The sequence below is a fragment of the Hevea brasiliensis genome, chromosome 12 (genome assembly GCF_030052815.1).
Source record: "Hevea brasiliensis isolate MT/VB/25A 57/8 chromosome 12, ASM3005281v1, whole genome shotgun sequence".
Classification (NCBI taxonomy): domain Eukaryota; kingdom Viridiplantae; phylum Streptophyta; class Magnoliopsida; order Malpighiales; family Euphorbiaceae; genus Hevea; species Hevea brasiliensis.
Window position 1 is genome coordinate 16,710,641 of NC_079504.1, and position 25,658 is coordinate 16,736,298.

Here is a 25,658-nt window from a genome sequence, read left to right on the forward strand (position 1 = left end):
AAAAAAAAAACATGCTTGATAGTGGAAGTGCAAATTTCGGCCAGCCATAGTCCCTTAGGGTTTTGATGATGTTTATTAAAATTAAACATGTATGTAAGCTTAAATAAGTGTATAGATGATATTTAAACACTTTAATTTCAAGAATTTAATCAAGTGAAAAAATTAGGGTTCTTGAAACTATTGAAATTGGGGGTAAATTTGGGAAAAATTGGTAATTGATGCAATTGGACCTAATTGAGACTTGAAATGGCAATTGGGGCCAATTAGGGTGTGTTAGAATGGTGAGGAGTAACCTTAAATTCGGATTGGTAAGAGTGTACTTCTGGACAGCCATACCTAGGTCCACTTCAGGAATCAAAACTATAATTTTACTACTCCAATTGGTGTGAGGCCAATTGGATATGATAGTAGACACATAATGCCACAATTTTCATGTAGAAACCCTACCCTGAAAATGACTTTAAGTTAGTGAACAATTAGGTCAAACCTGGATTTGGCACACTGCCACTGTACAGAAATGACCAAATAAACAGTGTTTCTTCATTTGGCCATAACTTGGTGTAGAAAGGTCCAAATGACTTGATTCTTAAACCATTGGAAAGCTATAACATAGTACTACAACTTTCATGAAGAACATAAATCCAAATTCTGTACATAACCAAGTCAAATTGTCAACCAAATTTGGTTTCTCAAAACTGTTAGAACTAGAATTATGCCCAAAATTCTGGGTTGTTACCAATCCAGCCAGCCTTAGAAAAATAGGTATAACTTGAGTTACAAAACTCCAAATGGAGTAATTCAAAAAGGAAATTAAAGTTAAGACAATAAGAAACAACTTTGATGAAGGACACTTAGCCAAATTCCCACTGTAGACAGACCAATGAAACAGTAGAAAACAGTGAATCAAAATTGAATTTTTGGAATTTCACCTAGGGAAATTAGAAATTGAATTGGCAATTAATGCCAACAAATTTGACACTCAAAATGTGGTATGTGGGTATAATTGGAATTCACATACCTATTAAGAAGGAAAAAGTTAACATTTTGACTTGAATAGTGCCATAAATAGTGTCATTATACAAAAAAATGTAAAGGACCCAAATTTATAAACCGTAATAGGTAGGATAAGTCTGTAAATGAATTTTTGGAATTAATTATTAGAAATGGATTGAATGGATACTGAAGTACTTTAAATTTATGTGTTTCAGTTGTAAAGAGATCTTCGAAGGAAAAACAAAAATTGGAGTAAACTAAGCCAACAAAGGACTTTGTGCACAACTAGTCTTTAATTTATAAATATTATATTTGTTTTGAATGATTAAATGATATTATTGCTACATGATTTATGTTTGTCAAATCGTGATTTCATCTCATCAATTATTGAAGTGTAAATGAACTCGGTTTCGGAAAATTGTGATTGAAATGGGATTTGCATGGAAAAATTAGAAATTATGTTTTAAATCATGATGGGCATGAAAATTATTGGTTATTGGAATTGACATTGAAATTGATTTGTATTGTGATTTGATACTCACAAAAAGGGCAATGACATTTATGATGTTAATTTTGTATCACTGCAAATACTCGACATGTTATTACCCGTCTCTCATTTGTTGAGGATACATTGGAGTTAGCTTTGTTTTGATTACCATGGTATGTGCACATGCTTAGATCTTTCTCTTATCAGAGGTTAGATCTAAGTTTAACTTGGCCCTTTTCGGAAGTAATTTGTTATGGATGTAATGTGCACGATTCGATCTCTCCGACCATAGGGAGTGAGAATCACTTCGAAGATGGCCCTTACGGATTAGTCCTGCATAAAATTAGTGAGAATAAAAAATGGTTTTTGGAAAGTGAGCAATGGTGATTTTAAAATGATATTTGGGTATAATTGATTTGAAAGAGATTATTTGTTTAATTGGTTTACACTTTTATGCCTTTACTTGTTTTGTAATAATTATTTTCATAGTTGATGGAATTATTTTAAATGTCCAATTATGATTGGAAAAATTTTAATTATTGACTAATGTCACTTAAATATTTGATTTGTATCATTGAAAATATTAACTTTGATTTTATGAATTGTGAAGAAATCAACATTTCCAACTTTGTTCTGAATTGTCACTGTATATATATATTTTTTATATATACTTTAAATTATAGTTGTGCACAACTGAGTTCACCGCTTAGCGATAGTTTTGTATGCTGTCGCAGGTGAAAGAAAAATAGAGCAGCTGAGTAAGATTCCTTGAAGACATTTGGACTAGCTCCAGGGATATCATAGGTATAACCTAGTGTATTAGATTTTGATATATTCATGTAATTATAAGTATGAAATTTTATTTGAGCAGTTGTACAAAAACTCTTGTAAAATATTTTAATATGTAATTAAATGTAAATTATTGTAATGTAAATTTGAGATTTTTATTTACCTGTATTGTTTTGTAATATTAATTTTATTACCTTAATGAATGTAATATTCAAAATTCTTTCTGAGTTTGGTAATGAATGAATTGTTTCCTTTATGATGAGTTTGACTTGAAAATTGAATTGAGTTGCTTGTATTAAATTGGGAGATGAAATTGAGTTTATTGGAGTTGTGGTTGAGAAAACATATTGGAAGTGTTTTTCTTTTCAGGTTTTGAAGAACTGTTTTCTCAAAATACAGTCGGCACTCTACCGAAATTTTGAAAAATTTTCATGACACCAGATTTTAATCGAGGATTTGATCCATGACCAAAATTTCAATTAAAGGCTTTTTAATAAATATTCAACGTTCCCACTATTATAAAAATGATCGAAAATTATTTTAAAATCTATTGTAGTATATTTAATGGGTTACTGGTAGACGAAATACGATAATTTATTAGATATACTACAGGATCATATTACATCTTACGAGGAGTAGGGTGTGACAAATATTAACTTGCCCAAAATATACCTAGACTTATGTATATAGTATGGATCGATTGGTATACTAATTAGAGACTATAGATTGTAGTACTGTCCGCATGAATTATCATTGATAGGCAATATCTGTCTGATATTGTTATTCCTCTGGTTTTATGCTTGCCCGTTGGCTATTGTGCCTAATTTGTTTTTTAGCTTTATGCCTGTCCGCTGGCCTTGTGTCTGACATGACTGATGTATACATGATAGACATATGAATATCCAACTAGTATACTCCTATGTATCCAGTGTGTATAGTCTATTATAGGTTACTTGGGCAATGATGTGAATTTAATGAGACTGAATATGGAATAAATGAGTAGAAAAAATCCCGACAAGTCTAATTTCTCCAAAGTTCAATAAACATGTAAATGGCTCAAAATTCATGAAATTTACATTTCTTTATGAAATTATACCAGGAATAATAATCTTTAATTATTTAGTTATTTTTACTTTGTTTTATGTACCACTAAGCGTTATGCTTAGCACGTTGATTTTTCCATCGCGTAGGTACTGGAGATTAGCAGCAGCAGCAGTAGTACCTAAATAGGATTTTGATCAGATCTGCTATAGTGTGGACGCACCTCAGTAGTGTATTTTTGGTAGGGCCTACATATGTTTACATTTTGTGTTTTAGATTATTGTCCATAAATGAGATGTAATTAAATTTTGAGACTATATAACAGTTTGTAAATATTATACATGATTTTACATGAATGAAAGGAAGTGTATTTACTTGAAATGAATATGAGAAATGTGTATGAGCAAATGATGATATGATATGGCATATGGAAAATGATATGAATATGAACTATTTTAATAGGTAAATAATGGAACTCGCCAAACGCTAATAAAACAGAGGAGACTCTGTTTGAGTCTCCATAAAGATAAATTATGATAAAAAAAAATAAAAAATTTTTTTACACATGGACAAATACGAATAAATAGAATTTAAATTAATACGGTATAAAACAAGACAAGATAGGGTGCTCCAGCACCGAATGTGGCACGCCTTACTCGGCTAGCCGAGTAAGAGACGTCACATAACTGCACGTTGGAAGGGGTTTGAGACACATCAATTCATCCCATAATTTTTTTTTTAATTTTGTAAAATACATCATAATTGACATGTTACCTTGATGAAAATCACTAATCTCCCTCTTGATCTGATACATTTGAGGACCATTTCTCCCACCGAATGTCTAAGCTAACTCCTCCCATAATTCCTTTGTTGTGGCTACATAAATGAATGCCTCCATAATTTCTTTGGAAATGGAATTAAGGATCCGTGAAATTACCATGCTATATGCCTTCATCCATTTTTCAAACAGTGGTGTACCCTTTTTCAGGAGCTTTGCATAGGCCATTGATGAATCCTAGCTTGCCCTTTGCTCTTAGAGCAATCAATATCAATCTACTCTAGCTCAAGTAATTGTTACCAGTGAGTGGGACACTCAAAAGGACCATGCTAGGAAAATCAGAATTCTGCAATGCCATTTGATCCTTCTTGCATTGATATGCTCCTCCACTTGTAAACTTGTCCATGATTAAAAAAAAAAAAAAAACTAGCTAATGAGTAGTTTTAAATCTTATTTCAGAGTAGACCACACAAGGTGATCTCTGGCTCTGATACCATGAACAAGAAGAAGAAAACCATATGTATAAATTGAGAGAAAAATAGAGAAATGAAGAACAAATAGAGAATTTCTTCTTTATCTGAATTCATGCTATTTGTGTGTACAGGTTGTGTGTTATATACACACTAAAAGAGAAATCTAGAATACAAGATAATATCTTCTGTCAGCTATGCTTGCTCTAACTAATTTTCCTGCTATGCTGCTTTACTAATCTTCTTCATCTAGAGCAACAAATTTCTAATGTGCACCGGTTACATTTCACCTTAATACGCACCATTTTATTTTATGGTAGTAAGGTTTAATAAGTTAAATTTGTAACATTTCCTGGTTTAATTTGGCTAGGTCAGCTAATGATAGTTCACTCCAAAAGAATGGCATAAGTATTTATTCAAAAAAAAAAAAGCAAAAATGTATATTGCCTTATCTATATATGAGTAAATGATTTGCAGGATAATATGTAAAATCAAGTACTAAGTTCCCAACAAAAATAGAATGCTCAGGCCCAGCATCAGGATGTCTCTCTCTAACACCAAAAGAAGCCTGATATTAAGAAAATAACTCACAATTTAAAAAAATATAAAATTTAAAGTAGTTCGATATAAACCTATTTCATAAATAAATTTTTTATTATGAAAAAAATAATTACAAATACTAAATATTTTTCTTACTCACAAATCACTCAAAAACAATTACACCCAAAAACTCATATAAACTATAGGGAAAATTTTCTCTTTAGCCCTATTTATAGCCATATAAAGTCATTCCATTTAAGTTGCCAAAAGTCAGCAATATTGCAATTTGTCCAAAGTTTGCCACAATTGCACAAGTTGTATCTCCTTTTTTTCTTTATTTTATTCTTTCTTTAGTTCTTTTCTGAAAATAACTTCATGCTTCCAAATCTAGTTAAGTTTTTAACAAATCAAAAAACAATTTGTCTAGCGACTCTCTTTAAGGCTAAGTCATTCTAGAATTCTTCAAACTAAGAATTCAAGTCACCCTTAGCACCTAATTTATCATATCATCCAATATATCTTTTTCTAAGTTACAAAGAGATTTTTTTCCTAATTTCTTGTTTTTCGCCTGTTGCTCTTGGAATAGCCGAGCTTTCCCTACTAGTCTTGTTAGCTTCTCTTGCCCAAAGCTATCGTTTTGTCTTAGCCTAATGGGCGATCTGCTTTCTGTTTTGCTGGGTTTGGGAGTAAATAGGATTTGTTTGTGTTTTCGACAGGTACGGGCATTTCACAAGGATAGCTTCTCTTTGATCCACACAATGGCCATGGTTGTTGGAGCAGTTCCATCATGAATGTCGGTGGCCCTTGTCTTCTTGGAGGTTCTCTGCATGTTTGGTGGTGGGTAACTCAAGGTTGTTGAACTCGTCTCAATTGGTGGCTGCTGCCCCCTTCCTTACCCTAAAGGTTATAAGAGACTGAGAGGCCATGAGATTTACCCACCTCTCTCTCTGACAATAGTCGATGATGTTAGTATGTGTTTCTTATGAGGTCTAGCATCTTGTTAGGGTGATTAAGGGAGGTGGTTTTCGGTTTGTAGGTGGCTATGGAAGTTTCCTAGTGATTTAGGTTCTCCAGTCTACCATAAGATTTGATTTATGGATTTAGTTTTGGGTTTGATTTTTCTAGTATTTACTGGGCTTGGGTTTTTTTGTCAAGCTTGTATTATTCTTAGATGGACCTCTTGTATCTTGCCAAATGGACCTTGTTTAGCCTGACGTTTTGTTCAGGTCCAGGAATTTGTGTCCCATGAAACTGGCCAGAAGCTACAGTTGTGTATTTAAATCAATTGAACCGTGAGCATCAGAGCCAACTACAGATAATGCTGATGTTGGAGATTGGTTTTTTAGTTCTGAAATTGAAAAGTTTGTAGATGAAGACAGTAGTGGAAGCTCTCGAATTAAGGGATATTTATTAATTGGATGCGCCATTTTGCGGTTGTAGAGATGCAAAAGAACAAAATGACTCAAGACTCATGGATTAGGAAAGAAATGCGCTCAAGAAATGAACCTTCTTGCCCAATTACACCTTCAATTTGTCTCCAAGCTCCTCGGCCATAAAGTTTTAACCCTTGCATGGAGATATTAGTAGCACAAATTTATCAAATGAAGACAGTAGCCATGATTTTAGAAGATTCATTCATATCCTTCAATTGGTACAAACAAATCAATTTACAATTATAACCTTGGTTTACAATATCAACAATATATATATATATATTTTTTTGGTTAGGCCTGTACCTCAAGAAAAAAATGGTTACATAATAACAAATCATAGCTTTTCTTTCAATGTTGGATCTTCCTACCTCTCAGCAGTGCTTCTCAACTCGAGGCTCCACTCGCCCCACTGAATAAGGCCGGCATCCTTAGCCGGGAGACGATGGGGATTAGGCAAAATGATCTCTATCGCGACGCCATAAGACCTCAGCTATTAACTTCCACACCTACTGCATTTCTAGTGATTGGATAGCAAGCTTTGCTGCAACAATGGAGATGTTCTCATTAACTAATTCTAAGGAATCATCTAGCCTTTGTAGCGTCTCTTTCACATCCATTGCTCTTAGCTTCTGTTGCTGCAACTTGAGCATTTCTGATTCAGTAGAACCTGTCAAAAACACAACATCCAGATCAGTTTAGTTCATTTGCTGCCAAGTCTGGATCAAATACTGCATAGAAGAGAAAAAAAAAAATTGCCTGAAATAGGTTGTAGTGCTGTGAAGGATATACGCTCAGCCAGAGATGGAATGAAAGCTTTATCACATTCCAAGGATGGCTCCTTTTTAGCCCATGTTAGTGAGTTTGCAATACGAGTCTGCAACAATGCTTCTTTGGGAGCCTATCAAAATGAGATAAATTAGCAGATGACTCCTGTACACCACAAATTGGTAGTGTGATATAATGCTGGTAAGTGAATCATGCACGAAAGTATAAGGCATCATTTCTATTGGTAACATGAGCAGTAAAAATAATCAATTCATCCTTCACGTTAAATAACATTTCCCATATGAGTTGTTGAGTTGTGGCATACAAAAGGAAACCATCAAACAAGTTGGCAAAATGTTTAAAAGAATTCCAATGTAAGATGGCAATTGGGAGGTGAAGTCTTGCTCACACGAGACAGACAGAATATCATGAAAACTATCTTGATCAAACTACAGTGAAACAAGAAGGTTTTGAAGCAAACTTAAGAATCTTGAGTCCATGAAAAACCTATACAAAGGTGTAATTTTAAATCCACCCCTAATAAGCTTTCAAACACTTTCATAAATTTAATCTTCATTCAAAGATCTAATTCACTAAAGAATACTTTCATTCAAACAACTTAAAATAAAGGCATGTCCAAATCTCTCCTCTGAAATCCCTCCATCCAATCATAGTATTAATGGAAAATGATTAGATAAATCTAGAAAATAATTAGATAAATGTAGAAGTACACATGGATGCCCACATGCGCTCAAACACACAACACACACAGAAAGAAAAAGAGAAATTACCTTTAATTTAATTTCCAAGCTATTTAGACTGTAAAGAGCCTCCTTTACTGCTATAAGTTTGGAGTCTATTTTACTTGGATCATCAGGAACCCGGTCCTGTAATGGTATGACTTCACCTATCAAGTAAGGATTTGACTGCAACATGAATTTACAAAAGAAAATTGATTAGTTACCTTAGAGAAGCTGAGTAGAACATAGCAAGATACACATTTTAAAATGGTATAAATGGGGGAAAAAGAAGAGCTTATAATGGGGAAAAAAAGGGAGTAAAAATTGATAATGACAACATAATTTTTGAAGACAAACATATAATTAACAATAAGCATGCCCACATCTAATAATTGGCTCCTAAATTTCATGGTCTCTCATCCTGATAATTGTATTTGTAGCATTGAGTGTTGCAGCCAGCTTATTTGGATGACTGCACACGCTAGATACCTACCTGGTAATTCTTCTCAAAGCGAAAAAAAGATAGAGATACCAGGCAGGAAAAATAAAGGGTTTGTGATTGTAAAAATTTGTATGACTTGTCTTTAGAAGGTATGCAACTCATTCTGAAAAACTAAAATCTACGCTTTTGATCTTCTAAAAAGCATTAATTTAGTTTTCAATAATATCATTATACCAATTCAACATCACCTTAATGTTTTGTAGCCATTCACAGTTTACTCACCTGCAAAAATTTCACAAGCTTGACACGACCAATTCCCCTTATGGAGACTAATGCTCCAACATCTAAACGCTCAACCTGCAGAGCACTAAAAATAATCTTAGTTTAAAGAAGTATAGCTAACTTTTTAGGTTTACCTCAAAATTTCAAGAATCTTACATTTTCTATAAAAACCAAACAGCCATATCTAGCTGCAAATGATGCCTCAGTTCCTGAACTGCTAATAAGAATGGGATCCAACACAAAATGTACGAAAACCTTCTTCTTTCTCAATAAAGACTGCAATAGCAAAAGTATAATATAAACCGTATTCAATTTAGATATATAAGCAGTTTACATGAGACACAGAATTCAACCCCTTCCAATCCTAAAAACTTAGTTTCAGACGGCAAGACTTGACAATTAAAGTATATGTGAACAAGGGAATTAGGACTCACAACACAGAGACACTAATGTAGATGAGGATAAGACAATGAGATTCTCTCTTGCTAATCAGTTTCATGGTCATTCATATGCATCAAAACAGAATTTTAAGAAAACAAGTACCAGGGTGAAAGGATTTCTCAGTTGTAATATTTATATCTACCTTTCCATTGCTTACTCCTTTTTTTTTTTTTTCCTTTCTCTCTCTTTTCTTCTCCCAAAAGTTTAAAGATTTTGAAAGGAAGGCGGAAATAATTAGATCACATTCTATATCATCTAATTCTCATGAAACTAACAAGTGGATTTAATGCTCTATCTGCATAGATGATAAGTGTAGTCCTAAGAAAAGAGAGAATTTATTAGAAAAAGAGAAGGAAGTAATTGCAAGTAGGAGGACAAGGAATACTCCTTCCTTGCCAATTTTTCCCCAATTTTCAATCTCATAAGAATTACACCTAGTTACTGTCTTACTGAACATATGTCTGTTTTGTGCTAAGCAGGTTTTAAGGTCATTCCCATTGAGCTATCAACCAAGTAAAGACCAAAATTATGCAAACTAAGCATCTCCAAATCCATCAAAGTAAATATCTTTTATCACATTATTGAGTATTCATTGAATTTGTTCAGATAAAAATATTTGGTGACCATACTTTTAGGGATGACTATACAGAACTATTCAAATTCATCAATGTTTTGATGAAAAAGTATATGTTTAATTTCTTTGTTCCGATTATCCTATCACACACTACACAAGAAGTTAAAGTAGCCAAACTTAGTATGAGAAACCTAACAAAACCTAAATCAAGGAATAACACCCAATGCATGTCAGCACAAGGAGGATGAAATTAGGAATTTTATCTCACACTGCTATTCAGTCTATAATACCGAAAATAAGTTAGGAAGTTACACAATGAATTAAGACAAGTATTTCAACAAATCTTCAACATGATATATAACTATATGCCTAAAAGGGTCAAAAGTTTGCTGCAAAAATCCTTCCCACACCACACACTCACTCACACACACACACACACACACACAGAGACAGAAGACTACCTCCTCTAGCAGAGCAAGATATCTAGCTTCGTATAAATGCAGAACCTTACTTTCTGATGGAACCAAAACCTGCCAATATGCAAGTGAGACAAAACTTACTCAAGATAATCGATCTCTCCTAATCCAAGAACGATTAGGATGCTTCAACAAGCACAAAAACAAAGAGCAAAAGGGGAAAGTAATATTTTTTTGAAATTTACTAAGAGAATAAAATTTAAAAGCAGACCTCGCCCATGTTAAAAGGAAGAAGAGGAAGCTCGAGAGAGGTTGCATTTGGAGACAAATGAAGCCGTCTGATACTGCTAAGCCTAAGCCGATGATTCCCACCAAAATTCACCTGAAAAAAGGAGTAGGATAATGGGTGTAGAGTTCTGGTGCAGAATTTGGGGTTATGGAATCGGATTCTTCTGGTAGCAACAGCATTAGTTGAAAGGCTGAGGATTGCTCCGCAACTCATCGAAAAGGAGAAAAACAAAATGGGAAAGAAATTCTTTTTGTATCATGCAAAGAAGAGGAGAAGAAGGAGATAAGAGGGAGAAGTTAAATGGGAGTGAAAGCCATAGCCGTAGATGTGGGAATACAAGTTTTTAACGATCACTGTATTTGTTTCTTGCTATAAGCGCTCTCTTCTGCGCGGGTATTTGGATAAATTTTGGCAGTGGTGGGGAGTGACGCAGGTGCAGTGCAGTGGCGAATGGCGATTATGTCCTAATTTAGAACCGTGGGGGAATTTCCCCTTTGGGTGGCATTTTGGACCCTATAATTTTCATTCATTGATCGATCAGGTGCCTTGGCATGGATATTTCATGGTGGAAATTCTACCATACACTTGGCTTGATGTTATTTACTATTTTTCTTTTGATAATAATGTTATTAATGACTAAAAAAGCTTTTTTTTTTTTTAAATTACAATTTAATCCGGGTAAACTTATAACTTAATTTCTATAATATTAAAATTAAATAATTTAATTTTAATATTTTAATAAACATTTAAAATAATGTTTATTGTTAAAATTATAATCAATTTTTGTTAAATTTAATAAAAACATAAAAAAAAATTTATTTTATTTTATTAGCTATTTAATTTTTGAGATTTTCTTTATTAATAATTTAGTTTCTTTATTTTCAAAATATAAATCTCGTTAAATTAAAAAATTTATAATTTAAATTATAAATATTAAAATATAAATTAATTACTTTAATATCCATAAAAATTTTAATTAATTATAAAATTATTCATATATTTTATAAGTTCCTTAAACATTATAACTATTTACAAATAAACTTTTATAATTTTATAAAATTCTATTTATTTCATTATTATTTTAATAATATATATATATATATATAATATTTTTATATATTATATTATATTGTTATATATAAAAATAAAATAAAATATGAATTTGAATACAAATTTTTAATAAAATAAAATTTTAGGACTAAATTATTCATGGATTGAAAATAAAATTAAAGATATTTTGGTAAATTTAATAAGAATTAATAATGATTCTAATGGCATAGACTAACTTATAAGTTTATTAAAAAAGTAAGGATTAAATTACTTGATTTTAAAAATATAGAGATTAAATTGTAGATTTAATCAAATCTCATGAACTAAATTGTTAATAAAATAAAATTTCAAATATTAAATTTTTTTTAAATTAAAAATATAATAAATGTATTTTCATCATTTTGTTATAATTAATCATAATTCAATTGAAATTTAATAACATTGACTAACTTATAAATTTATTAAAATATCAAGAACTAAATTATTTGATTTTAAAACTATAAATAAAAAGGTGTAGGTTTAACTAAATTTTAGAGCTAAATTATAGTTTATTCAATTTTTTTTTTATAAAAAGTTTATTGAGAAATTTATAACGTTGAAAGAAAACATGCACTATTTTTGTGATTTTATATAATCATATTATATGAATAGGTTAATTTTTATAAGAGTGATGCTATATGAAATAAGTTGACCCACATTTAATGTAGATCAATAGAGATAATTTTTGTAACTTTATAATTAAAAGAATTAGACTTTTACAATATTATATTTTTATAGATTTTCTTAAAATAATGTGTACAATTTAAATTTGATGTTTAAATTCTCTCTCATGCATTTATATTTTGTTTTAAGAGCACAACAAGTTTCAATATAAAATACAAATTTCAATATAAATTACTATTTTTTATATTCTTATTATTAAAAAAAATTCATTTTTAATTTTTTATTTTTATTTTTATTTTACTAAAATAAAAATTAGCAAAAATACTTGTAATCCTAAGAGTCTACTCTTTTTTATTTTTCATGATTATTATGATAAAATGTCTTAAAAGATATATATATATATATATATATATATATATTAAAAATTAAAAATTTAATTAACACTCTTTAACTCTAAAATTTTATAAATACTTTTTGTGATAAATGTGTTTTTTATTATATACACTCATATTGCTTGTTTATTTTTATGAAAAATATTTTAACATAATGCATAAAAATTATTATCAAGTAAATATTAATGTTTTTATAATAATAATAAGAAGAAGAAGAATGCATGTTTATTATTTCAATATATACAGTATCTGATTATAATTTTATTTTAGTATTATGATATTCAATAATACATTTTTTAATAATTTTTGTATATAAAAACAACAAGTGTATTGATAATGGACAATTTTTATTTTATCAAAAAATAATTGATATTAATGTAAAATATACTATTGATTCCTTTTAACTCGTAAAATATGTTTTGGCTCACTTATAATCCAAATAATTCCTAATTTTGATAATATGAGTATCATAAATACTATACATGATTTAATTTGAAAATTTAGTGTATATGCTTTAATTTCAATAGGATGAGTATCATAAATATTATATATACCCTAATTTGAAAGTTTAGTATATATTCCTTAATTTTTATAGTATGAGTATCATGAATACTATACCTATCCTAATTCAAAAATATATATGCCCTGATTATGATATGCCGAATTTGAAAGTTTATCATTTATGTCATAATCATGATAGTATAACCATCATGAGTACTAGAGTCTTAATTTGAAAGTTTATTATATATGACATAATTTTGATAATACGAGCACTATTAATATCGTATAAGCCCTAATTCAAAAGTTTATCATATGTACTTTAATTTTAATATTATAAGGATGACAAATACTATATTAATTATTCTTCATTCAAAAGTACTAATTAAAGTATAAAAGTTAAACTTCATTTAACATGACTGATTTAGACTTTAAATATATGTTTAAATGTTACAATTTAAATTCTTATAATGATTTGAATCTTTGAAAATTAGGTTTAGAGAAATTCTATGGCTACTTGATTTGATACCAAGTATAATTATTTTATTATAAAAAATAAAATAAATTTTCATAAATTTATCACTCATCTTATTAGATTTTTGTAAAATGATTTTTTTCTTCACAAAATAGTTAATTACAAATATTGTATTAACTTAAAAAAATTTTCCTCAAACAAAAAAGCACATATAATATTTTTTAAAAAAAATCTAAGAGATAAATTATAGGAACATTGAGGTTTATTAAATATTATTGTGCTTGTTGTAAACGTATTTAATTGAAATCATTGAGACAATAAATTGAGCTTGTAATAACCCTAATTTTAAAATATAATTTTTATATTTTTATATATAATATTTTAATATTATTTTTAAAGTTATCTAACTTTTTTTATTATTATTATTATTATTATTATTATTATTATTATTATTATTATTATTTTCTTGTTTTTGCATATCAAGACTAAATTTGAAGGCTTTATTTATTATTAAATGAAATGAAATGAAATTAAATTAAATTTAGTTTAATTATTTTATTGAATTAAATATGTTAAATGAAAATTATAATTGTATTTTAATATTAGTTATTGAGTTAATTTTATATTATATTATTTTGTTTTAAATTAAAAAAAAAAAAACTGAGAACACCCCCCCCCCACCCTCTCTCTCCCCGACTCCCTCTTTCTCCCTCCCTTTTTCCTTAGCTTCCGGCCACCACCCATGTCACCCATCGCCGTTCAGCGTCTCCAACCACCACCCCCGGCACCAGTGATCTCCGGTGACATCCTAATGGCGAGCTTCGGCAGTAAAAATGCGAGGAAGGGGAGGGAGAAGCCACGCACTGTCGGAGCTTTGGGCCTCGATTCCCAACGTTTCAGACACCGGATGGCTGTACTCCCACTGGTGTTCACCTCCTCATGACCTGGTGCAACTTTCCAGACTGGTGGTGCTTCAAACCGTCCCTGGCAGCCGTAGTTCCAAGGAGAGAGAAAGAAGAGAGAGAAAAATTTGGGCAGTGGGCTTTCCGATAAATTTTTGGTAGATTCGACCATCAGATCAAAAATCCGAGACCACTGATGGACTCAAGGCAACGAAATCTTCAAGATGGGACTAGCCCCGCTTTGATCGGACACTGTTGGAAAAAGGCGATCATCGGACGGTCCAGATCGCTTGGTGAGATTTTTAAACTTTTTCAATTCCCAAAAATAAAAAATAATTTTATGATAATTATTAACAATTTTTTGGTATAATTTAGGTGCGATCAGATCGATGGTAGTTCATCGGCGCCGAGATTGCATTTTCAGCCATATCCGGCTGTCCGGTGACCTGTCTTGGAATATAGTCGATATTATAGTTAATCCTAGAGTTTTCAGATGTTCTGGACGCGTTCTAGGTGTCAGATTTGGTATAGGTAAATTTAAACTCTAAATTGCTCAATTTTTGCCTCTACTGGGTTTAGAATAAAATTCATAAAATATTCGTGGATGATCAGAAAATTATGATTCTTTTTGCAATAGCCTCATAATATTATTAAAGACCCTGGGGCAAGTTTATAAAATTTTTAAAGTTAGTTTGGATAGTTCTTGAAAAATATTATTTTTAAACCTTATAATTGAATTGTCTGATGTTGTGATTATTGTCTGGTTTGGAGGGTCCATGAGGGGTCATATGATATTGATGAGATATGAGTTGAGTTTAGAAGTATTATTTGAAGCATTTTGTAAGTTGGGTAGATTCTAGGTATAGAAGAAATTCTGTCAAATTTCTAACAATAATTAGGCTGTCTATTATCTCTTTAGAGTCTTATTTTGAATTAGTACTAATAAATTTATAATATAATTAATTAGGTGATCGAGGTCAGCTATTTTTTCTCCACCCAGCAGCCATAATATTCCCCAATGTACTGTGTGCGTGTGTCAGCGTGTGTGTGGTGTGGTGTGATGGATATGGGTAGGACGGGCAAATTGGCTTGAGCTAGTCTCACTTGGGGCCTAATCCTTTTTGAGGAAGTTGGGGTGAGTACGGCTTTGAGTTGATCTCGCTGACCCTCGCATATGGATTATTAAACGAAAGTCTGGCTTGAGTTGATATCGCTAGTAGGCCTTGGATTAAGAGAGCTGGGTAGGGGGATCAGCTTCCCATATATGTATGTGTAAGTATGGATTTGAACTGGGTACGTGAGTGCTCCAGATTATCTTTGATGTGACTTAATATGATTTGTATGACTTGTATAAAGATGATGCATTTCATTTCTAAGGGTGCATTAGAATTAGATAGTTATAGAAATTGTATGTAAAATAAATATTTACTTTCTGAGTCGAACGCTCACTCCTGTTCACCCTATTTTTTTTCCAGGATACAAGGAGAGTTCTTTTTATAGAGTAACTTGCTCTCTTCCTCGCAGATTTATTAACAGTTATTTATTTGTTTATTTATTTTCTAAACTTGAAATCTAGAACTCTGCATGTGTTAGTAGTAGCATGGGCCTCGTTGGAGACTATGTTAATTTAAGTTTTGATATCAATAAATGAAAATTTTTATGATATTTATATAGTTTATAATTGATTGATTCGAGGTTGAGCTAGCCTCCCCTGGCTTTAGATTTTAATAGTTATCGAGTTGAGTTGACCCGAATAAAAATTATATTATAATGTTTTATTTTATTTTATTTGCATGATGGGCTCCAGTTTTAGGCCTTGATTATGGATCTAGGATTAGTAAGGCTTACTACGGGCCTCGAGGGCTTTATGCCGGCCTAGGTCTAGTGCCTGTCCGGCCCATGAGTTCAGGTCGTAACAATAATAGTATCAGAGCTTAGGCTCCAGATTCATGGGGAAAAGTGTAATTGGGAATGTAAAAAGAGTTTTATCAGGAGTCACATGCGGAGTATAGGATCCTATTTCCTCTTCTTTTGTAACTCCTTGTTTCTAGCTTCTGCATTGTACCTCGAGTAATATAAGAGTGCTTCAGTTAGTATCTTGATTTTTGTAGAGTACATAGAGATGTGAAATAGAGTTAATAAACATGTTGAGGTCTGCAATGGGAATACATACTCCAAAGATTGCTATGTTTTTGTCAGTATGGGGCTAACGATATGCCTATCTAGTGCAAGGTACTAGTATTTAAAGGTGAGTTATGACAACATAGCTATCCTAGATGGGAGTGAGGGTACCACTACTAGCAGTTATCAGTGGATAGCCCAGTCAGAGTAAGTGTATAGTATTAGTGAGTTCAAGAGAGATAAAAGGTTTGGGAAATCTGGTATGTGGGACGTACCGTAGTAACTATACAATATTCTCGATGTTTGTGCTGTAAGTTACAAATTACAGTACCTACATGGGATTATTGTGTAGAGCTGCTAAAGTTGATGCTGAAGTTGTTTGACTTAGTCTGTATCGACAGAGTACCTTAGTCTGTTTCTTGACTTTGTATGTATAAGGGAAAAAGTGCTCCAATTTCTCTCACAATTTGATGCTGAAGTTGTTTGACTCAACACCTTAATTGCAATTTTTCTAAGTTTAGGAGTACTTTTACCATAAGTAATCCACCACTCAGCTGCATTATAGACATAGTTCAATAAATAAATAAAATACTTTAATATTGGCTCAAAGCCTCAAAGTCAAAATTAATACAACATTGTTTAAAAATTATAGATGTTATTAGTTTTACCTGGATCACTGATCTTAATGGCTCTTTGTGCCAAAGCTGTACCAAAGCTCCCCAATTTATCTTGAAACATTAGTGCCTAGTGTAGTAGATAGTAGATACACCCAATAATTTTAACATTAATAAGCATGATAAAATCAAATGGATTATACTCCATTTCTAATTCTAACTAATTTTGAGAGCTAAATTCACTTAGCTATACACTTACATGATTTCCTCATCATTTCTAATATCGTGTGGACCATATTGGTATTGAGGATTAAGAAAGTACCCTATAAAATCAAATATACATATTAGCTATTAAAATGATTTAATTTTTTTTATGTAGTGAATATACCTAATTAAGGCATCAACTTACTAGTTGCATGTAAATCATGATGTAGTTGAATATTCCAATGATGATCAATGATTTTCCAATACTCTATATAGCTTCTGGCATTAGCTTTGATTGCTAACTTTGATCTTTCAATTGCCTCAAATACAAAACCCGTAGTTGGCTTCTCATCACCATCCAATAATTTCAGAACTTTAAGTAAAGGCTCTTGAATTTTTATTATTTCTTGGGCTTTCTCCCAAAAATTTCTTTCCTCATTACCCAAGCCAAGAACAATGTTCCTTGCTTCATAAGGAGGTCCACTGGTAGCCTGACCAAACCTTCTTGCTATCCATTGCCCTGATTCAAACATATTTCTCAACCTCATCCTACATCGGATAATAGAATCCAAAGCAATGAAATTTGTGGCAAATCGTGTAATGTCGGGGCAAATAATATCTCTATTGTTTGTAAATTCTTCATATAATTTACCACCCAATTATGATTGTAAATAAATTGAGTGATAAATTTGGCTTGTTTAATAACTTTGTTAATGCTTTTTCTCTTCCCAAAATCTTCTAAAATTAGGTCAATGCAATGAGCTACACAAGTTGTCCATTACAAGTTAGGAAATTTTTTCATTATTTTCTTTCCACCAGCTTTGATGGTAGCCTCATTATCTGTCACCACTTGAATAACCTTTTCTGGGTCGATTTCTTCAACTACTTCTTTCATAATTTTGAAATAATACTCTGCATCTTTATGTTCCACATTTGATGCATCAATAGACTTGTGGAACACTGTGTCATTATTTGAATACACAAGAAAATTAATTATGCTCATTCGAGTTGGTCCGCTCCAACCATCACACATGATGGTAACTCTCCTTTCTTTCCATATCCCCTCAAATGAAGCAATAAATTTTTTCATTTCATTGTATTCATTTTTCAGAAATAGCTCGGAAATCTCATAGACACTTGGGGATGATATATTCGGCCTAACTTCAGCAGCGGTTCTCAAAAGTGACCGAGTCCAAGGTGACTACACAATTGAAAGGCAATCTGTTATGGACTATAAAATTTTCAAAAGCTTTATGCAATTTTTCCTTTTGTATCTTTAGCCATTTAGTATTTAATTTTGGCTGCTTCGATTGAGCTCTACTCTTTTCTAACTCAATTTCAGCGGTAGCCAATCGTTCAGCTGGTGTTGATGTATGTCTTGTGGCTTCTTTACCCCTTTCACGAATAGTGGTTGACCGACCTAATCCTTGGGGTTGGCGACTACTACCACCACCTTTATAACGACCACCAGCTCTCCTTCGAAATTCATTTTTATCAAATTGTCTTATACTTTCTCCTCTTGCCATTTCTAATTCTATATCCTCCTCCTCATCATCATCATCCACCCGGTTCATATTCATTATTTCTTCTTCTAATTCTTTTTCTCTCTTTTCTTTATCCCTTTTAGCAACTTCAAAATCCTTCAACATAGCATGCATGTCTTTCCTTACTTCTAATGACACTTTCTTATAACCTGCAACTTGACCAGGTATGTTAGCCAAGTGTAACTTCAATCTAGTTATTCCTCTCGTTATTTTTTTATTATAAAAATTGCAAATTATTTCTCCTTTTTTTTCTATTGAAGTAGCAAACCCCCATCCAATGTCATCGCTTGGTTTACCAGTACCGCTACTTCCAAGAGGTATTTTCGCTGTTGAGAAAATTATATCAACAACTAAATTTAAACAAGCATTCAATTTAAATTTAAACTTTAAAGTTTAAACTTACAATTAAATTTATGAAAAGTAATGTAAACTTTTACAATATCTACACTTATACTTAGTTTTAGCAAATAGCAAATATCAAGAAAATTAAAATTTTATATGATGTTATTTTGTAATTAACAATTATTTTAATAAAATTAATTCTAAAATTTTTTTCAAGAAGTAACAAACAACAATTCTAAACATATTTTTTAGAAAAATATATCAACATTAAAACAAATACACATAAACCTATAGATCGAGCAAACTAATGTTTCAAACTATAAATTTAACAACAAATCTAACATAAAAAATAATTTTGGAAAAATCAAATAAGCAACTAAAACTAAATTTAAACAAGTATTTAATTTAAATTTAAACTTTAAAGTTTTAACTTACAATTAAATTTATGAAAAGTAATGTAAACTTTTCCAACATCTACACTTATACTTAGTTTTAGCAAATAGGAAATATCTAAAAAATTAAAATTGTATTTGATGTTATTTTGTAATTAATAATTATTTTAATAAAATTAATTCTAAAAATGTTTCAAGAAGCAACAAATAACAATTAAATACTTGTTTTTTAGAAAAATAAATCAACATTAGAAAAAATACACATAAACTATAAGTTTAACAATAAATCTAACATTAACAACAATTTTCAACAATAAATATGCAAAAAAAAAAAGAAAAAAAATTAGTAAATAATTGACATAAATACCAAAAAAATAAAGAACACTCACATTTTTAAGATGTTGCAACTTGTAAGGTTGTAGAACTTGTAGTAGAGTAGAGAATAGAGAATGTTAACGCCTTTTGTTTGTAAGAATAAATTTAGAACACTCAATAGGGGCTGCTCACTGTTGTCTTTTGTTTTCAAGTAGGAGAAAATGAGTTATAAAGGTGAAGACTAGAGAGTGGAGCATTAGTTGAAAGTAAAAAAGTGAGTTTGGACTGAATTATTACTTTAAATTATTCTATGCTATTTTGGACTGAAATTAGGTGATTTTTTGACTCATAAAATCATGTGATTTCTGCCTCTACTAGCCCACAAATTCTGTCACATTGGTAACAGCCATTACCGTTATTTAATAATGGTAATAGCCGTTATTCTACAAATCAAAATAGGCCCATAAATAACTGCCTAATGGATAACTGCATCCTTTAAAATCTGTAAATAACGGCTGTTACGTTTATTTGATTCCATGGTGGTAAGTCCCGGAGCAAAGGGAAATTAGCCTCGAAGGTTTTAGGACAAAGAGATATAATGTCCTTGTTGCTACAGAAGTTGCTGGTCGTGGAATAGATACACCTGATGTGGCGCACGTCATTAATTATGATATGCCTGGGAATATTGAAATGCACACTCATCGTATTGGACGAACGGCCACGTGCTGGAAAGTCAGGTGTGGCTACAACATTCTTGACTCTCTTCGACACTGAAGTGTTTTATGATCTCAAGCAGATGCTTGTTCAGAGTAACAGCCATGTGCCACCTGAATTGGGTAAACATGAGGCTTCAAAATTCAAGCCAGGAACAATTCCTGACAGACCTCCTAGGCGAAATGACACTGTTTTTGCTCACTGAGAACTTAGGAAACTTGGAGAGCTTCAACACTTGGTGCCATGTTGTTGTAGGTGAAGTATCTTAGATTATGGCAGCACACTGGAACTGATTTTGCTCTTGATCAGGGATTCAACAATCAAGATTTTATTTATGTAAGTGCTTTCCTAGTCCTATAATAGTAACTGATGTCATTATTTATATTCTGCCCCAGCGCACTTTCTTCTCTTTAGATTGTTTAGACAAAAAAATGGTTTCATAATGATATTAGTTGAGAATGGCATATCTGATCTCTGACCTTTTTTATATTTTAATTAAGCATACTTTGCTTGAAGGGTCGACATGATTTAGAGTATCAACTTCTGGACAATTTTGGTTGGCTATGTTTTCTGTGATATGTTATCTCTTAATCACATTCTAATTATTGCACTTCTGTTTGTTCTGCGCGTGTTCTGTAGCTGAATGTATTTTGGCGGCGTTGTTTAATTGGAGACTGCTTCTGAGGGTTGATGAATTAATAGCAAAAAGTATATCAATAATTTGATATGTATAATAATGGTATATCTGAGTACAAATTTTATAAGTTGATCTCAATGAGCATAGGTCTTCACAAAGTCATGGATCGCTTCTTTCTGGATAAATAATCTAATACTCCAGTTCAATACTTAGTAATAGAACACAGTAGAACTTGTAGAAGAAATGTTTGTTGTTGGTGATTATTGCAAATAATGTTGTAGGTTTAATCATTCTAAGTTTCAAGTCTGGGAGAAATGGGGACTGAAAGAGGATAGAAACAAGAAAATGGAAAATAGGAAAATGATCTTTTTAGAAACCTTTAGAATTTTGTGAGAAATGATGTAGATGGCAAATTCTTTTACTCCCTAACAACATCATTTCATTTTATCTGTTGAAATAATCAACAAGGCATGGCATGGAAATAAAATCTTTGTGATTCTGAATTTTCTTGGACAATTTTTTTTTTAATTTTCTATTTGTGTAATTATTTGTCATATAAAACAGGAACTTGACTAGTTTTTCTTAAGTTCACATTTCCATGAATGGTCTCATTTAATGCCAATTGCTTATGTCTATTTGAATTACAGCAATTGTGGGGCAAAGAGGGTTTACTTTATCGTTTGAGGAAGAATTATAGAGAAAAACATGCTCTCATGGTTTTCATAAAAAATAAAAATGAAAGTAAGAAAGATCAGTTATATCTAAATACCAAACTTGTCCCCATAATTTTGTTAAAAAATGCAATGAGTTACCTGAACTTTTTTTTATGTAATCAGGTATCTGACCATTTTAAATTTATGCAATGAAGGTAAATTTAACATAAAAACCTAATTGTATTAAACCATTGTTATTTGCTCTATAATAAAAATGCTGAGATGGTATTTTGCCATAAAATATTTACAAATTAGCACAATTGCTTTTATAAATGGTTGAATCCCCAAAATTGAATGCAAATCCCTGATCTCCTCTCAACTAGCTGTTTATCCTCTCCATCTCAGTGGGCCATTGTGGCTCTCCCTCTCACTGTGAGCTGTTTCTCTATCTCCCTTTACTCTGTGGATGAAAATGGCATCTTCTTCATATACCTTAAGTTCATTTTCTTTGAACAGAAGATGGGTTGAGATGCAATACAATGAACCTCTAAAGTTTTGCCTTTGTGGGCAAGCACCGAGATGGACATTGTAGAGTGAAGGAAACCTAGGTCCAAGGTTCTATGGCTGCCCTAATTTTAAGCTATTGCAATTTTATAATTACATTTTGCAATTGCAATTTTAAGGTTATATGATTGCGAGAATGCACAATTTTGTTTGCAGGTGGCAGGCTATCTTTTTTTTGGTGGCATGACCCCCAAATGCAATAATTTGGCACTCAGACCGCGGATGATCATGCCGTCTAGTCCTCAACTGGCCATGCGGACCGAGGTTATTTGTGGTCTGGCCTTTAGACCACTGACGGCCATGCGGTCTGACTCTTATACCGTGGATGGCCAAGCGGTTTGGCGCTCAGACCACGGATGGCATTGTTTGACCAATTTGTTGACTTCCTTTCTAAAAGACCTTGTTTCAATGATTATCCCATAATTTTTCTTGAGGGCTTTAAAAGTAATTTTCTTCTCTTTCGAATGAAGGATTACCAACTTTACTATCTCCAAAATAAATTTAATGGTTCTTGTCAAACAAAATATTAATATCTATAGCAATCTCAATTTTAGTGTAAGCTGTCAAAATATTTGAATTTATGATAGCAATCATAGATGTTTTCGTATTGCGCCTTAATCATCTTTTGATTGAAGAATGTGAATTTGAGATAAATGAAGATGTATTTTTTCAGAGAATTATTGCAGGGAGCATTAAGAAATAGTATTCTTTTAGAAAGAAAAAAATTTTTTTTTCATGATTTCAAAGAGGTGTGATTCATATATTTAGAGAGATATCTCTCCATCTTCTCTAACAAAGTAAAGGGGGAAAGAAAAATAACTTATAGTGAGAGCAAAAGCCACAATGACTCGCTGAGATGGAGAAGATAAATGACTAGTTGAGAGGAGATTAGGAATTTACATTCCAATTTGAAGATTCAACCATTTATAAAGGAAATTATGTTGACATGAGACATTTTAATATCAAATGACTGTAGTTCAACACAAACATTATTAATTTAGATTTTTCAATTAAATTTACCTTGATTACATAAATTTAAGGATTGGGTATCTAATTGCATTTTTAACATAATTTTTTTATTTTTGTTTACTTTTTTACGAATTAGGGGAACAATTAATGGGACTATATGTATATAAAAGTGTTATTTTAGGTTAAATTTGATATATAGAATGTATAAATATTTTATTAAATTTTAATAAAATATTTAATTAAATACTATTACACCTTACCAAACGTATCATTTTTCCAAGAAATTATAAAAATTTTCCATTCTGTTTTATTGAGTGGCTTATTTTTCTAGCTTTGTCTTCAGATTCTCATTGATTTTAGCTTCCTAGCTCAGCAATTATGCTTACCTTTTGACTTTTCAGTTATGTCTAAAGAGCGGCTTTAACTGGAATTAATGGTCTGTCATTTCTTTTTACCCTTTTAGAAACTAAAAATTTGCAAAATTTTAATTTAATTATTATTATTTTTACTCTCATGTTCAAAAATATAACAAATAAAAGCATTTAATTATTTTTATTTAAAAAAATATTTTAAAAAATAAAAAAATAAAAATTACATAATTGTATGAAAATTTAATTAAATTATATCTAATTTATTAGATTAATTTTTTTTCTTCTGAATTATTAATGGAAGTGTTAAATTGGCTCGGTGGCGGGTGGTGGAATGCTGGTTGTTTGTTGGTGAGTGGTTGGTGGGCAGTTCCCAGTAGTACTCTCAATGAATGATGATAAATGAAGTACTCTACCAAAATAGCAGCTTATAAATTATTAATTAATTTTATTTTTAATAATATTTTTAATTAATTAATAGTTAATTTATTTAATTTTTTATTTAAAGTATATTATAATTTTTAAAATTTATTAATTATAATTTTTTTATTTTAAATTAATATTTTATTTTAACAAAACTATTTAAAATATTTTTTAAATAAATTCTTATACTTTTTAATTAAGGTTTAATAAATTTCAATTTTATTAATATTTTAAATTAAGAGAAAATAATATTTTACTATATATGTACTTATTTGATCTTATTAAAAAATATAATAATTTATTTGATTCAAAACTTAATTTTAGGCTTATTAAGTATAAGAGTTTATTTAATTTTTTTTCCAATATTTTTTTTTTCACTCCTTTACCAACCAATTCCTTGTATGCTTAGGCTCAAATATCAAGTGTTGGTAATTTGAATTAATTTTTTAATATCTGCTGCAGAAAGTTTATCGTAATATAAGGCCGTGGAGATTTGTGTGGGATAAGAGATGTCAGTGTGTTGCTCAATGTGACAATTCAAAGGTCGTGGTTTTGCATTGTTGCAATGCCATGGTAAATAATTGGTTCAGTTCGTTCAACATCTATCAGAGAGCTGGGAATTGCATATCTGTTGTCGTATTATGGCATGTAATACGTTCATGTTGCCATAATGAATGAGGAATTGCTTCGAAACAAAATCAATATCAAATAGCATGTTGGAGACTACAAACATGCTATGAAGATATATCTATGTGCACTTCATATCCCACCTCTAGGGTTGAGCATAATTAAGTTTGAACTAAATAAATTGAACAAAATCTCCTTAATTCGTTAAATTAGTTCAATTTTTAAAGTAATTCGATTCAATTTAGTTCAATTTTATATTCTAAAAATTTTAATTATTTTGATTCGATTCAGTTTTGAAGAGAAAAAAAGCAGTTAAATCAAACTAAACCGAATTGTTTTGTTAATTTTTAAATTGATTTATTTTTATAGAGATTTATGAATTATATGTAAATATATATATATAAATTATTTAATTTCATTGATTAATGATTATTAAGTTCAAATCAAGGTCAAAATCATACCAAATAACTTAAAAATCAAGTCTAAATTAAAAAATCCATCAAAACTCAACCAATCAGTTCGAACAGAATAAAACCAAAATAAAACAGTTCAATTTGATTCAATTTTTCATTTATTTCGATTTAATTCGATTTTTAAAATATGATAATTCAGTTTTGATGGTTCGGTTCGGATTGAACCGAATAATCAGCTCTACCCACCTCCACAATGACTTTTTTTTATATAGATAAAACACATGCAAACATGGGCCAG

The 25,658-nt window shown here is 30.8% G+C and overlaps 1 protein-coding gene across 2 annotated transcripts; it reads right to left on the bottom strand.

The window, feature by feature from the left end:
- Positions 1-6,718: 6,718 nt before the first annotated feature.
- On the bottom strand, positions 6,719-10,965 carry LOC110648080 (uncharacterized). Of its 2 annotated transcripts, XM_021802193.2 has the most exons (7): positions 10,463-10,964; positions 10,237-10,305; positions 8,917-9,036; positions 8,761-8,835; positions 8,088-8,222; positions 7,288-7,429; positions 6,719-7,198 (listed from the first exon to the last, which is right to left on the bottom strand). In XM_021802193.2, exons 1-7 carry the CDS (start codon positions 10,691-10,693, stop codon positions 7,038-7,040), a joined length of 933 nt encoding a protein of 310 aa, XP_021657885.2. In that variant the 5' UTR covers positions 10,694-10,964; the 3' UTR covers positions 6,719-7,037. The 2 variants fall into 2 exon arrangements, with proteins under 2 accessions (XP_021657885.2, XP_021657891.2); XM_021802199.2 differs by lacking the exon at positions 10,237-10,305 and having other exon boundaries at positions 10,463-10,965.
- Between the last annotated feature and the right edge of the window lie 14,693 nt (positions 10,966-25,658).

Coding starts and splice junctions, on each gene's coding strand:
- LOC110648080 (XM_021802193.2), bottom strand. CDS start 10,693: ATGAGTTGCGGAGCAATCCTCAGCCTTTCAACTAATGCTGTTGCTACC. Junction 9,037..10,236: donor ATCTTGCTCTGCTAGAGGAG/GTAGTCTTCTGT, acceptor TTGCTATTGCAG/TCTTTATTGAGAAAGAAGAA. Junction 7,430..8,087: donor GCTTGGAAATTAAATTAAAG/GTAATTTCTCTT, acceptor TCATTTTGATAG/GCTCCCAAAGAAGCATTGTT.